At 55.1% G+C, this 19455-nt stretch overlaps 2 protein-coding genes across 8 annotated transcripts in view; one reads left to right on the top strand and one right to left on the bottom strand.

Annotated features, from left to right (window-relative positions):
• Window positions 1-2011, top strand: part of NCOA5 (nuclear receptor coactivator 5) — a 29263-nt gene extending 27252 nt beyond the window's left edge. For 4 of the 5 annotated variants that reach the window (XM_043883475.1, XM_043883477.1, XM_043883474.1 and 1 more), the window contains one exon: window positions 76-2011. In XM_043883475.1, coding sequence (XP_043739410.1) covers window positions 76-665 — 590 coding nt within the window. In that variant the 3' untranslated portion in view covers window positions 666-2011. The remainder of the gene's footprint in view (window positions 1-75) is intronic. The other variant, XM_043883478.1, reaches the window with a different exon arrangement.
• A 771-nt stretch (window positions 2012-2782) lies between these two features.
• Window positions 2783-19455, bottom strand: part of SLC12A5 (solute carrier family 12 member 5) — a 36799-nt gene continuing 20126 nt past the window's right edge. For 2 of the 3 annotated variants that reach the window (XM_043883471.1, XM_043883473.1), the window contains exons 9-26: window positions 18604-18774; window positions 18217-18315; window positions 18011-18068; window positions 16843-17017; window positions 16125-16243; window positions 15719-15817; window positions 14673-14792; window positions 14262-14366; window positions 12608-12776; window positions 10530-10725; window positions 9495-9664; window positions 8900-9031; window positions 7651-7758; window positions 6654-6776; window positions 6367-6566; window positions 6013-6027; window positions 5603-5736; window positions 2783-5394 (exon numbers count right to left, since the gene is read on the bottom strand). In XM_043883471.1, the coding sequence (XP_043739406.1) occupies window positions 5303-5394; window positions 5603-5736; window positions 6013-6027; window positions 6367-6566; window positions 6654-6776; window positions 7651-7758; window positions 8900-9031; window positions 9495-9664; window positions 10530-10725; window positions 12608-12776; window positions 14262-14366; window positions 14673-14792; window positions 15719-15817; window positions 16125-16243; window positions 16843-17017; window positions 18011-18068; window positions 18217-18315; window positions 18604-18774 (2285 nt within the window). In that variant the 3' untranslated portion in view covers window positions 2783-5302. The remainder of the gene's footprint in view (window positions 5395-5602; window positions 5737-6012; window positions 6028-6366; window positions 6567-6653; window positions 6777-7650; window positions 7759-8899; window positions 9032-9494; window positions 9665-10529; window positions 10726-12607; window positions 12777-14261; window positions 14367-14672; window positions 14793-15718; window positions 15818-16124; window positions 16244-16842; window positions 17018-18010; window positions 18069-18216; window positions 18316-18603; window positions 18775-19455) is intronic. The other variant, XM_043883472.1, reaches the window with a different exon arrangement.

Genomic DNA, 19455 nt, shown 5'->3' with positions numbered 1-19455 from the left:
TCTTCCCTGGGCTGCTAAGCCTCCTGCCCATGGAGGGTATTTTTTAACCAGATACCTCCTCTTTCTGTCTTCTAGGCCCGATTTCCCGTCAACCACTCGGGGCGACCTCGGGTGCCTCACTGAAGACACAGCCAAGCTCTCAACCGCTCCAGAGTGGCCAAGTGCTCCCGTCTGCTACACCCACTCCAGCTGCACCCCCCACCTCCCAGCAAGAGCTTCAGGCCAAAATCCTCAGCCTCTTCAACAGTGGCACGGTTGCGGCCAATAGCAGCTCTGCATCCCCCTCAGTTGCTGCCGGAAACACCCAGAACCAGAATTTTTCCACAGCAGTGAACAGCCAGCCTCAGCAAAGATCACAGGCCTCTGGCAATCAGCCTCCAAGCATTTTGGGACAGGCAGGATCTGCTCGGAACATGGGCCCCAGGCCTGGGGCTCCTTCCCAAGGGCTCTTTGGCCAGCCTTCCACCCTCCTGGCACCTGCCAGCAACTTGGCTAGCCAGAGGCCTGTGTCTTCCACAAGTATCAACTTTGACAATCCAAGTGTACAGAAAGCTCTGGACACCCTGATCCAGAGTGGCCCTGCTCTCTCCCACCTGGTTAGCCAGACCACAGCACAGGTGGGGCAGCCGCAGGCCCCCATGGGATCGTACCAGAGGCATTACTGAGGCTAAATCTCAACTTCCCCCAGGCCCCTCTTCCCCCGGCCTCCTACCTGTTGCGTCCTAAGTAGAGTTACTTGGAGGATGTTCTCTGCGCATATCCAGGTCCACATCGAATGTCATAAGTTTCTACCACCTGCTCTCTTCTGCCCAAGGCTGTTGTTACTTATTCCTTCCAGAGTCAGAGTTTGTACTGCCTTGGAGGTGTATTTTTTGTTGTTGGGGTTATTTTTTTTTTCTTTTTTCTTTTTTTTTTTTGATAGAAAATAAATATCTCTGGGGTCATGGGCAATATAGGTGTCTGGGCTCCGTTTGTATTTCATTTGTCTCTGTCAGCTCGATGTGGGGGTGGGGGAGGAGAAGCAGCCAGGCCCCAGCTGGCTGCATGTGGGGTGGTCCTTCCATGGCGAGAGCCACTGCCTTTGTTCGTTTTGAGCCTCCCCAGGCTTTCGGCCTCACGCAGGCCCACCCAAGCACGAGCCCCTGCCTGCGTCCCTGTGTGGGGTTGTAGAGCGCAGGCTGGGCCTGGTGGGCACGGCGCCGGTGCGCCCCGCCCCACATGTGTGGGGGCGGCCTGAGGGCTGCTAAGCAGGCTGCTCTGGAGTTGAAGAGGGGCCATGGCAGGCACTTTTCTGCCTGACCCAGAGTAGTTGGTTCTTGGTTTTTCTCTTTTTTTTTTTTCCTTTGTGGCTTTCATTGCAATGGAAGATTTTCCATGGACTGAACAGCATCGGTCACCAGCAGTTTAACCCAAACTGTGAATCTGGGCCCCAACCACTCTTAACCCTTTAACATTTGTCAGCCTCTTCCTCACCAGTGGTAGTTTCATGGAGTTGGCTCTGAGAAGACCGCTCTAGACTCTGGCAGTGAACACCTGTTTTTTCAGTGATTGCTTTGAGCTTTTGGCCCAGAAACCAGGCTCTTGTTCTGTTTTCTGAGCAGCAGGAGGTAGGGACCATTTTGATGTCAGACTTTTGGTAGCCAGACGTGTTCTTGATTCAGGAGACTGTTCAAAACTTTTGAGCCAGAGTGAAGTTACTAGAGGGAGGACCTCTGCCTGCTGCTCTAAGTGGAGCCAAAGGAAGCTGCCTTCTCCCTAGGGATGGTGCTCCTTAGAGCCTTGTGGATCAGCCTCAAGGGACCCCTGGTGGAGACACGGGAGAGCAGTGACTTCAGCTGAGTCCTTGCCGGTAGCTGAGTAAACATTGGTTTCCAAAACTCAAGGTCCCCAGATGGCAGTGTTTTATGTTCTGACCTGTTTGTGTTATATAGTGGTTTTTTTTCCTCTTTGAAACTCCTGTGTTGTTAATAAAATGAAATGATTACTTTTTAATTAAAATGGAAAAGTGAAAGCTGTGTCGTCTGTTTTTGGGTGAGAATCCCCGTAGGGCCTCTCTGTGGCATTGCTTTCCAGAGTTTGTAGGGGAGGCTCCCTGACAGCACTGACTGCTTTCAGTCTGCCGTGAGGTCTGCCCCCGCTTGTCCTCAGCCTGCAGTCAGGCCTCAAAACCTCTTAACCCTAGCTTCTCTCCTACAGCTCCCCTAGTTAGAAGCTTTAACCGCAGTTTGGAGTAAAAGCCTGCTGGGTAATTATGATGGTGTGTAAGCATCCTTGTTTGTGGCAGACTTTGAGTGTGTCAGGCTTGTCCGCTTATTCTAAGGAAAACAGAATGGCGAGGAGGCCATTTCTGACCAAAAGGCAATGGAGAGAGGGGTGCTCTCCTGTTCTGATTTTGTCTCAGTTGCCAGCTCATTATGCAAGCGGTTGGCAGAACCAGCATCCCAGGTGGGGGCGCTGGAGGGCATTTCATGGAGCTCCCCACCAGGAAACGGTGTGAAGTGACTGGCACAAGGCCGCCAGTAGATTGGGGATGAAGACACCGACAGCGCCCAGCCTGAGCTGGAGGTGCTCACTATCTCAGATGTTTGACAGGGCTACGGAACTCTCAGGACACAAACCAGGCAGCCAGACCTGAAGGGTCAACCCAGCCAACTCTTCTGTCGGTGGTGGTCGGTGTTTCTGATGAAGAGTCTGGGATCCTCACGGGGGCCCACTTTGAATACCCCTTTCCACCTACTAGTTCTTCTCCCTGGAGTGTCCAAACAGCACACCTCAGGCTGTGAAGGGTATAATAAAATTATTTTTATTGCATTTTGTGCAGACGGGAGTCTAAAAAATTAATACAGTAAAAGCTATAAAGCATTAAATGGGAGCATTCAACAATAAAGGAAAGAACCAACCCTCTCCTTTTCATCTTGGCACAAAGAACACGAGATCAATACTGAGGCAGAATGCGAAATACTGAAACACTGAAAATTAAAGGCAGGCCTAGTAATAGTAGTAAGTACTCTGGATTTGGTTTGCAACCTCTCTTATTTACAAGGGTTTTCAACTTCATTGCATTGCCCTGCACATAGATCGTCTAAAACAAAAGCAACACTAGTTATCACTACAAGGCTATTGAAATATTGCACTCAGAATAAAAGTCACTTGAATGGACATGAAACATCTAGCTACATGATTATAAAGATAAGTTGATGAGTGACGGGTGATAACATTCATAACAAATATTGCACATGTAGCACAGAAAACTTGGGGTTTTGTTGTGGGATGTCTGTTTTCATCAATGGAAACTTTGCTCTTGCCAACCAGACAGCCTGGGCCCAGATAGTGCAACTTTGGTTCCCTAAGTGATGTTAATACAGCCCCCTTTCGGTTCTGCCTAGCCCACCACTTCAGCCTGGGAGTGCTAGGCTCCCAGAAGGCTAGACCCAGCTGTGGTTCTCAGAGGGAGGTCTTGGAGGATGGGGGTGGGAAGTGCTGGTGTCTAATACCTCCAACTTCTGATTACTACCCGGAAAAATCTATCCAGCCCCCTGATCAAACTTCAGAGAGGCCTTGGTCTAACCGCAGGCGTCCAAACCTCCTCCAGCCACACCTGACCCAGTCTAGACGGCACCAGCGCCAGCTCTGCCTTGGGCTCAAAGAAAGGGAGGTGGTGAGGTCAGGAGTACCCAGAAGCCTCAGCTCTGGGAGGTGGACGGGATGTCTAACTAGGTGCAGTCAGGGCCCTGGGGCTGGAGTTACTGTACCCAGCCCCAGAGGGCGCTGGAACGAGCATGCAGTGCATGTCCCCCTTAGTAACGTGCCCTGGGGGAAGGGAACCTGGCCAACGGGGTTTCTCTAAGGGAAGAGGGCACCTCCGGCCGGGCTGGCGGAGCAGAAGCGCCAAGGACTGGTGTTGGAGAAGCCAAAGGCCTTGGGCCCTAGTTGGAGGAGGGCAGAGAGGCGCTTAAGAACTAAGCAAGTGCCGACTCCAGCCCTCCCCCAGGCCCAGGTGCCTGGGAGACGCAGCTAGAGGCCGCTGCTAGGCAGCAAGGCCCGGCCCCCAGACGCGGAGAAGGCGGCTGGGTCCCCGAGGCCGGAGGTGCCGGATGGGAACAGGGTAGGAAATGTCAGGGGCAGCGCTAGGGCCACCCAGGTGGATCCGGCCCCAAACCCAGAACCGCCCCCTCCTCCCTCACCTGTCCCAGGGAGGAAACTCCGGGGGAGGGGACGCCCTCCAACCCCCCGATTTCAGTCTTTGGCGAAGAGCCACGGGATAGGGGGAGCAGGCGACAAGCCGGTGGAGGAGAGACGCCTGCTCCCCCAGCGAAGGCACCGGGACGGGGCTTCCTGGGGGCGGGGGCGAGGGCCTCTCTCGGTTCCTCTGGCTTGAGGAACGCCCCTCCCCTCTCCTGGCCCCAGCTTGCATAAAGAGCCGATAAGAAGAGGCTGCGCGCGTGTCTGCAGCCACAGTGGAAGCTCACATTCGCTGGGAGGCGAATCCAGGGAAAGTTGGGACACTTGTCTCACTTCGTCTCCGAAAAGATCTGGAAGGAAGAAGGGTCGGAAGCCAAGGGCGCGCGGAAAGGGTGAGGAGGCGTCGAAGGAGTGGGTGGTCGAGGGACCACGAGTCCCGCCTGGGCCTAAAAGCACTTTTGCTCTCAAACGCTCGGACGTCAAGGAAAACCCAGCCTCCCGAGGCCCCCCGCCTTCCCTGGGCGCGCCCCCAGCGGGAGAACGTGATTGCGGCGAGAAGAGAAGTCCGTTGCGCTTCTAAGTCACAGAAATATGGGGACGTTAAAAATACACGCGATGTCTCCTGTACACTATGTATACGTTCAGCCGGCTCGCGCCCGCGGCCGCGCGAGAAAGGAGAACGCAGACGGCGGGGCGCATCCTCGCCACCCCGCGCGCTCCAGGCCGCCGGGGGAGGGACGCAGAGTGCGGGCGGGGCGGGGCGCGGGAAGAGAGGGAAGGGGCCGGGCGGACGACCGAGGGGGTCCTCGAAGCCCCAGGTCCGCTCCTTTCCGCAGCTTCCTCCGACCTTTATTGCAGCGTCTCCTCCGGCGGGGCGAGGCCGGGCTTAGAAAAAGGACGGCCGGGGCCGACGCGCCAACGGGACTCTGGTCTCCGGGCGGGGCGGTCTTCTCCGGGTCCGCCCTAGCCGACGTGGCCTCCGGGCTTCAGGCAGCGGGGAAAGGGGGCCAGGGCGCGGGCACAGGGTCTGTATGTAAACGGTGACAGCGGCGGGGGACGCGGCGAGAGCTCCGGGGCCGCGGGCCGGACGCGCTCGGGCCCGGGTGTTTGGTCCTGGCTCTCAAGAGTAGATGGTGATGACCTCGCGGCCTCCGCCGCGGACCAGCATCACCCGGTCCAGGTGCTCGGTGAGAACCTCGAGGAATTCCATGTCTGAGCGCCCGTCAAGGAGAAAGACCGTCCCCTTTCCTCCCCCAAGGAATCAGGTTCCCGTTGGGCGCCCGCAGATCGCCGGGCTCGCGTCCCTGTCCTAGGTGCTGATTCTGAAGAGGACCCGGCTCAGCCCTTCCTTCCCAGGGCTAGGACCTAAGTCCCCTGACGTCCACCTCCCTCCTTCCTCCCAATTTTAAGCCCAGGATACAGTTTTCGTCACCGTTGCGGTTGCGGGGAGGCCCAGGCATGTTGAGCAAAACAAGCTTGGCACCCTGGGATTTCTGGACGATGACCTCGTTCAGCCGCACGGCCGTGTGCATGCGCCGCACGTTGGATTGGTTCCTGCGGGAGGAAGCCAGGGAGGAGGAGGGCACGTAAGGCTAGGAGAGAGGGGGGACTTGGATCCAGTCGCCCCTTCCAGCACCTCCCCCGCCCCCAGCACTGGGCTGCTGGGATCTGCTCCTTGCAAGCCAGGGACCACCAACCCTAGACCACTCCAAGCTGGGCTACTCAGAGACCCCAGAGGTCAGGGGCGCGAGTTGAGGGTTCATGGCAGAGTGAGAAGAGTAGGGAACCTGGCCAACCTAGGAGAGAATTTAAAAATTCTGAAGCACTTACAAGTTCTCCCACTCCCTTCAGGAAACATAAGAGAAGCAAAGAGAGGAAGAAAAAGGAGAGGGGTCAGAAAAAGCAGGAGAAGCTGAGGACTTGAGCCACCATCAACACCCTGTGTGCAGACTAGTCCTGCGCTCCCAGCCCCCCAGCCTTCGCCTTTCCACTGCCTGCACCTGTGCGTTCTGACCCTTAGCAATCAAGCCCAACCTGAGTCCTCAGACGGGGCAACCAAGGAGAGGTCTGGGCTGGGCCTTCCGACTACCAGACCAGGACCCCTTCTGCTCATTTGCTTTCCACGGGGAGCAAAGACCCTGTAGGCTCACCCCAGACCCCAGCCCTTAGCCCCCAGGCCCGTACGGCTTCATGCTGAAGAAGTCCTTGATGCCCTCAGAGGAGACAGGACTGGGGCCCTTGTTCTTCTCTGCCACGGACTTGTCCTTGGTCCAGGTGAGATGCACTTTTTCTGGATCTGCCTCGCCCTCCACCTCGGGCTCCTCCCCTGGAGACGGTGAGCTGCTGGGGCAGCTGGGAGCACTCTGGTCATGGATCAGCTGCACCTGAGGGATGAAAGAAGGCATGTGATTCCTTTGGAGGCCAAAGGTTCTGCTCCCACTGGTTGCAGCCAAACCACCCGAGCTGCATACCTCCTCTTCCGGCTTCTCCTCACTGTCACCAGCTGTCTCTTCTGGGACGTTGAGACGGAGCCGCGTGTTGGCTGGATTCTTTCTCCGGATTGAGCCACGAGACTCATCTGTGATACTCTGGATCTAGGGAGGGACACAGGTTGGTGCCATGGAAATCACTACCCATGCCCTGCAAAGAGCTACCCTCAACGCTGATGTTCAGCCAGGACGTGCACTTTTGGGACCTACCAGTTGTTAAAATACTGCGATGCTTCCACACCAAATAGCTATTGCCCCGTGGATATGGCCACTCCAACTCCTCTCCAGTACCCCTGGCCTCCCCACTCCCCAGGGACCAAAGGGTTGACACCTGGCCCAGCTGAGCTCTACCTCAGGGCCAGTTCTGGCTGGTCGGTGCACGTCCCACTTCTGACAACTGCACTGTCACCCACCTCCGAGAGCTCTTCTGTCCCCCGCCCCGAGGACCCCACTCGCTGGGGTGAGGCTTTCATCCAAACACCGGAGGGCGGGTGGGCCCACGTTACCCACATGGGGAGATCTTACAGCCAGCCTTACCCCATGAGAGCTCATCACCGTTAGCCCTGAGAACACACCATCCACACCCTAGGAGGTTTGCCCCCAGCTCTCATCATCAGCTGTATCCTGAAATATCCACTCATTACTCACTCTCTAAGGGTCTATCATAAGATACCTTGTCCCCCACACTGGCAGCCCACACCCCTGAGGAATCATCATCCATACACATTTAGCTTCCACTCTTCTCCCTTGGGCCCCAGAAGTCACGTCGAGAGTGGAAGATCTGTCACCCTCGCCAAAGCCCCTCTGCATCCTGGCTGGGAGGCTGGAGAGAGGCAGCTGCAGCGTGCACCCTTGCTGCCGGGGAACCAGTGCCAGGAGGCGGCAATGCCAGCAGCCAGGAGTGGGCCATCCCAAACCTGTGCAGCCCCAGGGCTGGCAGCAGCTTAAGACACTCCAAGCCCAGCCAGGGCAACCTCACCTCCCGCTCCCGCTCATTCTTGGTTAAATGCATTTGTTTGAGGATCTGGGAACGCTGCTCCATCACCAAGGTCTTCTCGTAGGTGTAAGCGGAGATGTCACTCTCATGCTGTGGGTAGGCAGGGGTGGGACGGGGGAGAGGGGCAGGGAGGAGAGCATGAGCTCCGAGCTCAGGTGCGAGGCCAAGAAGAGGGAGGCAGGCCCCCTTCCTGCTGCCAGCCTAGGGCTTCCCTGTCCAATGACCTAGGACAAAGCAGGGGGCGATGCTCTTTGAAGGCGAGGCAGCTCATTCCCTCCTCAGCCAAGCCCAGGACTGGGTGAATGAATGGGTGAATGAATGAATGAGTTGATTAATTAATTACCTGGGTGAATGGAGAGCAGGAAGAAGTTTAAAAAGGAACACAGATGAATGAATACATGCACATATGAATGAATGGGTGAGTGAGTGAATAAATACATTAATGAATATATGGGCAGATTAATGAATATACCATTAGAGGAACGAGTAAATGGTGCTGAGCAGAATGGACAGACGAGAGGCTTTAGAGTGTAACTGCTAGAAGCATGGACTCTAGAGCCAGTCTGCCTGAGTTTGAATCCTGGCTCGGCCACTTGGTGCACGTTTGGGGCAAATTACTTAATGTTTCTGTGCCTCAACTTCCTAATCTGTAAAATGGAAACACTGATAATTGGATAACTGCATCTATTTCATTGATTGCTGTGAGAAGTAATGTATATATAAAATGCATAGAACAGTGCCTCACACATAGTCAGCATTATTAGACATGTCTATTTTTTTTTTTTTTTGAGTCTAGCAGGATTTTATTTATAGGGACACTCAATTACAGATAAGGTGCTTTCTAGGATACACATGCTTGCCCTGAATGTCTATTCTTATAAAGGAGACAAGGCAGGGTGGGTGAGTGGGTGGATGGATGGATGGGTGGAAGGCTCTTGGGTGAACATGTGAGAGGCTTAAAAGTGGATGGGGGTGCCCTGGTCAGGGGACTAGATCCCCCATGCCACAACTAAAAGTTCACAGGCTGTAACTGAAGATGCCACCCGCCACAAAAATAGACCTCAGGTACCACAACTGGGACCCAGCACAGTCAAAAGCTGATTGGGGGATGGGGGGAGGACCCTAGCATCACAAACTGATGGGTACTGGGGTTCCCCTATTTGGTTCTGGGCTCAAGGGCAAAGAGGCCAGCGGGACTCCAAAGCGTCAGAGGCAGCTCCTGGGGACTCACCATCTCCACCACCTCGACCTCTGCGGTGATACGTAAGTGGTACAGAAATGTGGTTAAGTCCTTCTTCATCTGGATGCTATTGTCGTCCATCTGGGCCACGGTGAAGATTCGCATCTTACACTTCCGCCAAACCTGGAGAGATGAAGGGGACCCAGGAAGGTCCAGTCCAGATGCCATGCGGAGACCCAGGGCCAGACCTCGCCCCTCACCCTTCCTACCCACCTTCCCACACATCCAGGTAGCCCACCAATGCTCTATCTCGGCGGCCACTCCCTACAAAAATGCCCCTGCTTAGGTGAGGGGCCCCCCTCCCATTGAAGCATCACTCGCTTGAGTTAAACACGGCTCTCCTCTATAATTCAAGGACATCTGCCAGGGGAGCCACAGTCAGTCCCCAACACCTCAGAATAAAGGAGGTGACTGGAGCCCTCTCCCAGGCTCTCACACGGAGGCGGGCAGGGCGGGAGCCCGGGAGCCCCCCGCGCACGTGGCCACGAGCACGTGCACACGGGAGCGCGCGCGGCCACGAGCACACGCACACGGGACCGCGCGCGGCCACGAGCACACGCACACGGGACCGCGCACGCACACGCACCTTGTGGTGCCGCAGCAGGAAGGGCAGCAGCATCAGCATGCCGCCGTCATGCACGATCCACCAGACGTCAATGCTGCCTTCAGAGAAGCGCTCGGGGTTCCCGGGGAACATGGAGACATTCTTGGTGACCAGCAGGGCCAGGTGACCGGCCGTGGTTTCCCGAACCAGCTCTGGGGGAGGCCAAGGAGATGGCAGACGGACAAACAGGGACCCTGGTCCCCTCCTGGCGCCCAGCACGCCTCCCCGTCCTGCCTCCCGCCTCAGCCTTGGACTGATAAGTCAGAAAAGCCCCATCTTCCTGGGCCTAGTTTGAACTTGGCAAAAAAAAAAAAAAAAAAAAAAAACCTCTCTGGGCCTCAGTTTCCCTACTGGTCAAGTGGTAATAAGGATACCTGCCCTTTCTGATTAAGAAGGCGACCCTGCAGCGCTCACTTAATCCTCCCAGCCACCCTCTAACTGGGATCTACTGATAAAGCAGCCTCAGGGTTTACCAGCTGCCATGACCTTCATCTCTCCGTGCCTCAGTTTCACGCCACTAAAACAGAGACAGCCATGCCTGGCCCTCACAGGCCTGCTGAGAGAATCTGAGACTTAGAGAAAGCCGCCACTTGTCTGGCACACGGAACGCAGTCCGTTAAGTGCTAGTTACTATATGACTTATTATCCGCTACTACCAAGGAATCTGATGCTCAGAGAGGGGGGGAAACTTGTGAACAATCACACAGCAACGAAGGGCCAGAGGTTTGATCTGGACCCGCGCCTCAGTGGTGACTTCAAAGCTGTAGGTCTTCCCACTGGCCTGCACTGCCTTCCCTGCAGGGTTCTGAGCCCTGCAAAGAGCCAAGTCTGTCTCCTTCACACCTGAGGCCCTGGGCACCCAGCACAGTGTCTGGCACCTGGCCAGCCTTGAACGCCATCACCTGCACATGCTGAATCCATACTTGTGATGCCTGGGAAGCGGTCCCCAGGCCCAAAGAAGGAGAACCCACCTCCACGCAGCCCCCCCCCCGCCACTCCCAGCCCAGCCTGCTCTACCGATGAAGTTCCTCCACGTCTGATGGTCTTCCTTCTGTCGCCAGTTGCGGGGCCAGCCAACAAGCACGGTGTTGTGCTGAAGCCCGCCGAGGCCCCCGGACTGAATCAGGTGGGACACGCCATCTCGCAGGTTGGAAGAAATGACTACCTGGCAGAAGCCTTTCACTTTCTCTGCCTCCATCAGGCGCCGGATGGACTGCGGTGGCAGGGATCAGAAAAGGACCAGCCTCAGGCCCAGGCCTCCCTGGCCCCGCTCAGCCCCTTGCAGCACCCCCCCACCTCCCATCTCTCCTCTCCATCATCCCGATCTTCCTGAAGCTCAGCTCTGATCGTGTCAGCCCCTGGCACCTCATCACCTATGGCCCCTATTCCCCGCTACTCAAGCAAAGCTCTTCATGATCAGACCCCGTGCTTGCCATCACCCTGCCATGGCTCACAGATTCCCTGGGGAAGCTCTCCCCCACCCCCCAGACCCCCCTCCCCCAGGTTGTCCATGACACCCTGCCTGGCCCAGTTCAACCATCACCTTCTTCAGACACCACCCCTCCACCCAGACCAGAATGAAACTAGTCTCCTCTGCTTAGCCGGGCAATTTGATTTTAACGATTTTTTTAAGTTAGCATAATAGTAGGCATTTAAAACATGTATTCAATCTGTGTAATGAAGGAATCATTTTTATGACTCTCAGTTTATAGCTAAGGAAATTGAGGCTCAGAGAAATTAATACTTGCTTCAGGGCATATGGATAATGGATATTATTGTAGAGGTTCAAATCCAGGGGTTTGACTCCATCCTTCACACTCTTAACCAATCCCCTAATGTCAAACAGAAAGGGCTCCAATTTCTGCCTCTGCCCCAGTCTGTTAATTCAGCATGCAGTGGCTGAAAATAAGAGCAGAGTAACCTTGGGCAAATCACTTCCCTCTGTGAGCCTCAGTTTTCTCATCTGTCAAATGGGTGTTGTGATAGCTACCTCATTTAGGAAGAGGGAGAATGACATAATATGTTGTGAGTAGAGCTTAGTATACAGCCTGAGAGATCATCAACACGTTCTCTTACTCTGTAGTTATTAACTCTAAGGTAGCACCTGTCAACTTCAGATGGGTTGGGGAGCCTTCTGTGTATGTTCTGTCTCCCCCACCAGCCTGTGACCCCCTTGAGGGGTGGGGTTTGGTCTTCCACCTCTCCGTGTCCCCCGGGGCCTACCCCAGTGTCTGGTACCCAGGACATGTGCAGCCACTGCATGTTGAATTAAAGTGACCAGTGTAGGCCTCCAGCCCTGGGCCCTGACAGATCTGTGTGAACGGCCCAGTGAGGCAGAAACAGAGGCTGTCACAAGCCATTAGGGGTGCCCCACCCCATGTCATCTCACCTCCCTGAGGCCCGCTTTCCCCTATCCACTTCTAACCATGGCCCCGAGGGGAGAGAGGCCTGAATCACAGACAGAACCCACTTCCTCTGCCACCCACCAGACACCTGTTAGTGCCACTTACTGCAGACCCCGGCTGCCCCAGCTCACACTGGCACTGCCCACTGCTCCGTGAGCAATGACCAGTAGACAGGAACGAGAGCAGGTAATCCAGCCCCCAGGACCTGGGTTCAAATCCTGCTATGCTTGCAGCCAGCTTTGTGACTTTCAGCAAGCTGCTTTCCCTCTCTGGGCCTTGGTCTCTTCCTGTGCTACACTGGATACTTACCCTGTCAACCCCATGTGGTGTGGAAACTGGAAGAATCCACCAATGTGAAAATGCTTTAAAAGATTTATTCTTTGGCAGAAGAAAGCTGCAATAGGAGTCTAGGTTTTGAGTCTCTGCTTTCTGTCCTTAAACAAATGACCTGACTTCTCTAAGCCTCAGTTTCCTTATCCATAAAATGGGCCCTTCTGGCCCTGATCATCTTGGGTTCTGCAGGTTGGATTCTAAGGAACTTAGTCACTGAGCCCTTGGACACAACTTCTGAGGAGGAGGACAGAGAAGCCTGAGCCCCAGCTCATGGCAGAGCTGGTAAGAAGAAAGTGGAAAGGAGCAAGGGGCTGTCTTCCCAACTGCCACATGCCCCCCAGCAAGGCCTATACTCACCTCCTCTGCCCTCTGGGCCTGGGGATGGTTATCCAGAAAGGTGCCCTCAAGGACAGAGCCCACAATGGTCAGGCCCTTCCCTGCCTTGAGCTGGGAGGTCAGCGAGAGCAGCTGTGGATGGACCACGTTCTGGTCTTGGTCCACACGTACCAGCACCAGCAGCTGTGGCCTGAAGCGGGTGCAAGATCACGTGATCCATCCACCACCTCCCCAAGCACCGTAACTCATACACCCATACTCCGTACACTAACTGCCTGTCCTCTATACTCCCATCCCCCTAAACATCCATCCACCCATGTCCTTAGGTTATCAACCCATCCAGTCATCTCCCACACATCTCTCCATCCACCCACCCATCCATCTCTGCATCCATCTCACTCACCCATGCATTCATCCATCCACCCACCCACCCATGTACCATCTCACTCAACCACCCATCCATCCATCTATCCACCTACCCATCCATCTATTTTATCCTTCGGTTATCCATTCACATCCATGTTAATTTACCAACACATGCATTATTCATTCAGTTACCCTCACATCCACCTACCACCATCCATCCACACATTCATCTATTCACCCAACCACACTCCCATACATGTATTCACTCAGCTATCTACCCATCTATTTATCTGTTCATTTCCTTATTCATTTAGCCTCCCCAGCCAACCATGAGTTTGATAGCATCCTCTAAGCACCTACTCTGGGCTAGATCCTGTGCTAAGCATTTAAAGATTCACAGACTATTTGTGCAAAACTCCAGTCTCTAAAAGGCCAGTTTAGTAGACATGAGTGAGGACAAGTCCACGATGTCCTCATTCCAGAGTTCCAGACTTTACTCTTAGCAAATTGAACCTGAAGGAGAAGAAGGGCTTGCAGAGCAAGCAGTTAGAAGGCACCTGGGCTGAGAGGCGGGAGGGGAAGATTCTGGCTCTAGGTTTGCCTTCCACAACCCCTGAGACCTTCCCTAAGCCCTGGTTTTCACGTGAATCAAATAGTAGTAATAGTAGTGAAGTTCTACTCGTGCCTGACTCTTTGCGACCCCATGGACTGCAGCCCAGCAGGCTCCTCTGTCCGTGGGACTGTCCAGGCAAGAATACTGGAGTGGGTTGCTATTTCCTTCTCCAGGGGATCTTCCCAACCCAGGGATCAAACCCGGGTCTCCAGCATTGTAGGCAGATGCTTTACCATCTGAGCCACCAGGGAAACCAATAAGAGAGATTGTTACTAATCTAGAGATTTCTAAGAGGCCCTGTTAACTCTCAAAGTGGATGATCCCACCTCTCCTAGGGCGAATGCTCTCTGATACTCCACTTACCTGTCTGGGCACATGCCTTCTCCAGGGAACTGTGAGCTCACTACGTCCCTGGAGACTGGAAGGGGGCGGTGCATAGATCATGTGTTCATATGTGTTTTTTTTAACAAATGATGTGATGAATGGAGGGATGGATAGATGCTTAGAAACTGGCATGGCAGGTAGGGTTTTGGAGAACAAATGTGTGGAACCTCAGCTCAGCCTCAGCGTTACAGAGGGGAAGGGTTCAGGGGGGGAAGGGTTCAGATGAGGCTGGACACCACTCAGCCAGAGCAGAAGGAAGCAGGCGGGGTGGGTCAGGCCCCGCTGCCTTCCCCTTTGGTCGCCATCACTCACCTCCAGTTCTTGGTGTGAGGGGGCCCTTCTTCCAGGCGCAGCAGGGCGTAGCGAGCAGCGCTGAGAGACAGGCCTCGGATCCCATCGCCCCATTCCTTCTCTGCCCTGGGGGCCGGGAAGGGGGGATCAAGAGAGGCAGAAAGCCGGGGAGTGCCAGGGAGAAGCACCCACCCCACAGCGCGGAGCCAGAGCCGTCCACCTCGGGCTCAGAAGGGCGGTGGCTCCTGGCCGCCTCCATTTCTCAAAGCCTCAGCACCTCCCTCTGCTCCTGTCTCACCCCCTCACGCTTTCCTCTCCATTCTCCCCATCTTCTCTCCCTTTTGGCCTTAACCCCACCCCTACCCCCCAAGCTCCCATCACCTCTCTCCCCTCCTCGCCCCCCTCCCGTCGCTCAGCCTCGCCCCGCCTTACCCGCGGTATTCGATATACTTGTAGATGAGCCCAGCAATAAGCATGGCCACCAGGGCGTAGTACCAGGAGCAGATGAACATGAGGGCCAGGCAGAGGCTCATGCCCAGGAAGGAGAGTGTCCTGGACAGCGGGAGGGAGACCCGGCCTCTGAGCCCCTGGCGGGGTTCTCACTGGTGCCCAGGGCTCAGACGGCGAGAGTTAGATGGGGCAGGGAGGGCCTGGGCCAGACCTGGGAGGCTATGGCCAGGGCTAGGGGAGCCCACGCCATCATCTCCAGGAGCACCACCAGAATCTGGAGCCTCTGGGTGGATGAGCAGCCGCAGACAGGGCCCCACCCAGCTCCTTGGTCACCACACTGCCCCGGCCCAGTGCCTCAGGCCCTGGCAGACCACCCTGCCAGGTGGTTTCTGAGGGCAGGGGTCTCTGGGGAGGGTTGGAGGCAAGATCTCCCAGAAGGAACATGGGACGAGGCTCTGGTGCAGCAGGGGTGCCAAGGTGGGAGGGAGGCAGGCAGCCTGGGCTCTGGTCTAGGTGTGCCATAGCCTTGGGGCGGGGGTGACCTTGGGCCCATCCCTTTCTCCACCGGAGCCTCCATTTCCTTTTGGTAGAATAAGCATGATCGTACCCGCCCCGTCTGTCCCACCAGCCTGTTGTGGGGATCAGGAACCATCAAGCAGAATGGGCAGAAGTCCGGCCCCACACAAGAAGCACCTTCTGTGCCCTAAGCACTGTAAGGCTCAGAGGTGCCTGTGAGGTAGGTGCAGTTACTGTCCCATTTCACAGCTGGGGAAACTGAGGCTTCCTCATCAAGACTGACAGGTGTTGAGCACTATGGACATGAGAGGGATTCTAGCTGGGACTGTTTATGCTGTCTTCTGTTATTACTTGTCATTATAATTAGACCTTCACCAGGACTTTCCTCATGCTACTTGGGCTACGAAAGCTGGAGTTGAGGATCCTGAGACCTGGAGGGGATAGGCTGGGGTGAGGGGCCAGGGAGAGGATGGTCCTGTGGGATGAGGTGGCGGGGGCGGACAGGCACCCACCAGTGGTAATATCGAAAGCGTGGCCGCCAGTTGGGCGTCCTCAGCAGTGTCTGTACCGCGCAGGCCAGGTTCACAAACATATAGCACATGAGGAAGAACCTAGAACACAGAAAGGCCCCGGAGAGGCAGAGATGCAGGAGAGGCAGAGACAGACTCACAGGGAGAGGAAAGGGGGGAAGGGAGGAAGAGACCGGGGAGGCGGCCGAGTCATGTTCTGACGCGTAGGAAGGGGTTCAAAGGCCAGATCCCCTTACAGCATGCCCCAGTGCACGTGGGATGAATATCTGTACAACAGAGGACATGTTTCTACGACACTGGGCTCATTAAAGTGGTTCAGGGGGGCTGTCCAGGGTCACAGCTGGAGCATCCCCAGAGCTGATGGGGAGGGCAGGAGGCCAGGACGCACATAGAGAGGATGGGGGCGACCTCGTCCAGGGATGCGATGAGGATGCCAATCTCGCAGATGCAGGCAGTGAGGAGCAGGGCCCACGTTGGCTCTCCGTTGGCTTTGCCGTGGCCAAAAACCTGAGGATACAGCAACCATCACAGGGGCCTGAGACCCTAGGGACTTCTTGTCTCGCTCCTCCAGTCCTGGGGACCAGTACAGGAGAGGCAGAGAGAGGGATGCTGTGCCTCTCATCCTTTAAAGGGACCCAAGGGGATACCAGGTTTTTGCTGTATCTTTCCCACCCTGACATTGGTACCCGAGTGCAGGGAAGTTCAGATGATCCCTGAAGGGGAACAGGAGGGGACAGATGGAGGAGCAGCTCCAGGCGGCCAGCAAGCAGCCGTGACGGAGTTCATCATATACATATATTTTTAAAGAACCACAGAGAGCACCCTCCTCTCATTTGCCCTTTGGCTGTCTCCCTGAGTCCCTGCCCAGTCACAGGGCCCAAGGAGGAGCATTTATTTTTCTCCCTAAGAGCAGACAACCCTGCCCAAAGAGATGGCCCTGAGGATGGGCCAAGTCCCATTTTTCGTAGTGGCATCACAGAGAGGAAGGGACCAGAAGGCAGTTCGAGGCTTGCTGTGGCCTCTGCTCACCGGGTGGCCTCGCTGGGCAGGGCCTGGTTGGCTGGCATAGGGGGTGGACTATCGGCCCACGCCTTGCCACCACTGACCTGGAGGAAGGGCACTATGCCATCGCGGGAGATGGCCTGCAGCAGGCGAGGGGCCCCCGTGAGGCTCTGCAGCCCAGCCCCGCAGGTAGAGAAGAAGGATCCGATGACAATAACCCAGGGGGACGGCCAGGCCAGGGTGCCCACCACCAGATTGCCGTTCACAGCTTCGCCAAACCTGGAAGGGAGCAGTAAAGATAGGAGATGCTGGGTGGGCAATGCCACCTAGATTTCCAAAGGTTTCCAATGCCAACTGCGCAGCCAGCCATACGTCCACCACGGGGCTTGGCTGTGTAGGGGTGAAGGGACAGACAAAGCCCCTGATGACGTGGGCTGTCTGTGTGACCTTGGGCAAGACATTCAACCTCTCTATGTCTCAGTTCCTTCAGCTGTAAAATGAAGATCATTATAAGCCTATCTCATATGATTGGTGGCAGGAATGAGGAGATAATGTATGTAAAATGCTTAGCACAGTGCCTGGAACTTAGTACTAGTGGCAACTCAATTTTTTTTTTTAATTGAGATATAGTTGATGTACATAAGATTATATAAGTTTCAGGTTTACAACATAGTGATCCACAATTTTTAGAAGTCATACCTCATTTAGTTATTAATAAAATATTGGCTGTATCCCCTGTGCTGAACAGTATATCCTTGCAGCTTATTGCTTCTACACAGAGTAGTTTGTACCTTTTAACACCCTCCCCTTGTCTTGCCCCTCCCCCCTAATAATGATTTGAGTACATGGTCAATTGTACAAGACTGCATCATCCTGGGCATATATCTTAAACTGTGTCTCCATCTGGAAAATGGGGATTCTGGCCTCATCACATGGTGACGTGATGCAGTATGAGAATCAAGAAGAGCTTTTTCTGTTTTTCAGACAGTGCCATTTGGCTTCCTCCTAGACTCCCTGAGACTCCCTGACTCAGTTCCCTCCCTGCGAGGAATCCATCCACATTAGCAGCCAGAGTGAGCCTTCAGGAGCAACAAACTGACCATTTGGCACTGTCTTAAAACAGAAGGTGCTGCCTCAGTAGGCAGAGGGGATCCTGGCCCTGGAATGTGCAAGCAGAGGTTGTACCACGTGGGTTCTGCTTCCCAGAACCCAGCCCCCTGATGCCCACCCCACCCTCCCCAGAACAGGATCGTCCCTGAGCCCCTTACTTACTTGTCCCGAAGGACGACCCCCTCGATGCAGGCCCCGAACAGGACCACGGAGCTGATGTCTGCAGCAGAGGATGAAGGAGAATCCCCAGGGTGGCATTCTCCATCCTCCCCACCCCTCCTGAACCAGCCAGATGAGGCAGCAGCTTCAGAGACCCTCCGTCTAGCCCTCCCCACCCACAGTGGTCCCCGCCCAGCCGTGCAGGATACAGACAGCGGAGGTGGTGGCGATGGCCAGGATGGTGCCAGTGGGAATTGACTTCTGGGCATCCCGCAGGTCCCCAGAGCGGTTAGAACCAGCCATGATCCCTGTGAACAGAGGAGCAGCTAGGACAGGAGCCGTGGGAGACCAGACAAAGGACACCAGCCTCCGAGTCATGAACCCAGGAGTCTAGTCCTGGCCTGACTTGTGTGAGAGCTTGTGCGTGTTACTTGGCTACTCCAGGCTTTAATCCCCTCACCTGTCCAGTGGGAGGTGAACTGGCTCCTGCTTATGTAATGGGGCTACTGGACTAAGAAATTCCCCACATCATGATTGACTTTCTCCCTACCCATCCACTCCCAGGCAGAGTCTTCCCTCTCTGAGCTCCCCTTCACCTGTGACTGAGGGGAAGTAGATGCCGACCAGCAGGGTGAAGTAGGAGGTCATATCGCTGAAGACATAGGGATGGTCCATGTCGACGGGGGTACCATCTGCCAGGCCTGCCGAGGGCATCCCACGCCTTTCCACAATCACCCCCTTGGTCAGGTAGGAGCTCCATAGGTTCTCTGTGGGGGAGACATGACTCTCAGATATCAGGGTGCCAGAGCTCTGGGGCCAGGAGGCAGGGCGGACAAAAAGAAGGGTCAAAATTAACCAGCTCTTATTTCCACCAACATTTCCTAAGCTCCTGCTCTGGACCAGGGGCTTTGCACATGAATCAGATCTAGTCCTTGCTCTCAAACGGTCCAATCTACTGGGGAACATAGACAACAAAGACCTATCTCAGACTGATTCAATAGGTCCCAAACTGATCTTGCCACCCACTCATGGCAAACGGCTCCTTTCCTTTACCCCTTATCTTGGTAAAAGGCACCACCATCGATACAGACATTGCCCACAACTATTGCCTTTCCCCATCTCTGTTTCAAAACCATCTCCAACTCCTATCCATTATTCCTCCTAAATATTTCTCAAATACACCCCTTCTTGCCTTTCTAGTGTTTCTCCACTCTGGTGCTATTAACTTGTAGTGATAACTATGATAAGAACAGGCAATTCTTTGTGTGTGTGTGGGGGGGAGCTGTCCTCTCATGTTGTAGGGTATTTAGCCACATCCCAGCCTCTACGCACCAGATACCAGTAATAACTCTTCAGTTGTGACAACTAAAAATGTCTCTAGATGTTGCCACCTGTCTCCTGGGCAGGGGGGCGGTGAGCAAAACAGGCCTGATGGAGAACCACTTTGC

Source organism: Cervus elaphus, chromosome 23 (assembly GCF_910594005.1).
Source record: "Cervus elaphus chromosome 23, mCerEla1.1, whole genome shotgun sequence".
NCBI lineage: Eukaryota > Metazoa > Chordata > Mammalia > Artiodactyla > Cervidae > Cervus > Cervus elaphus.
This window is presented reverse-complemented; position numbering and strand designations above follow the sequence as displayed.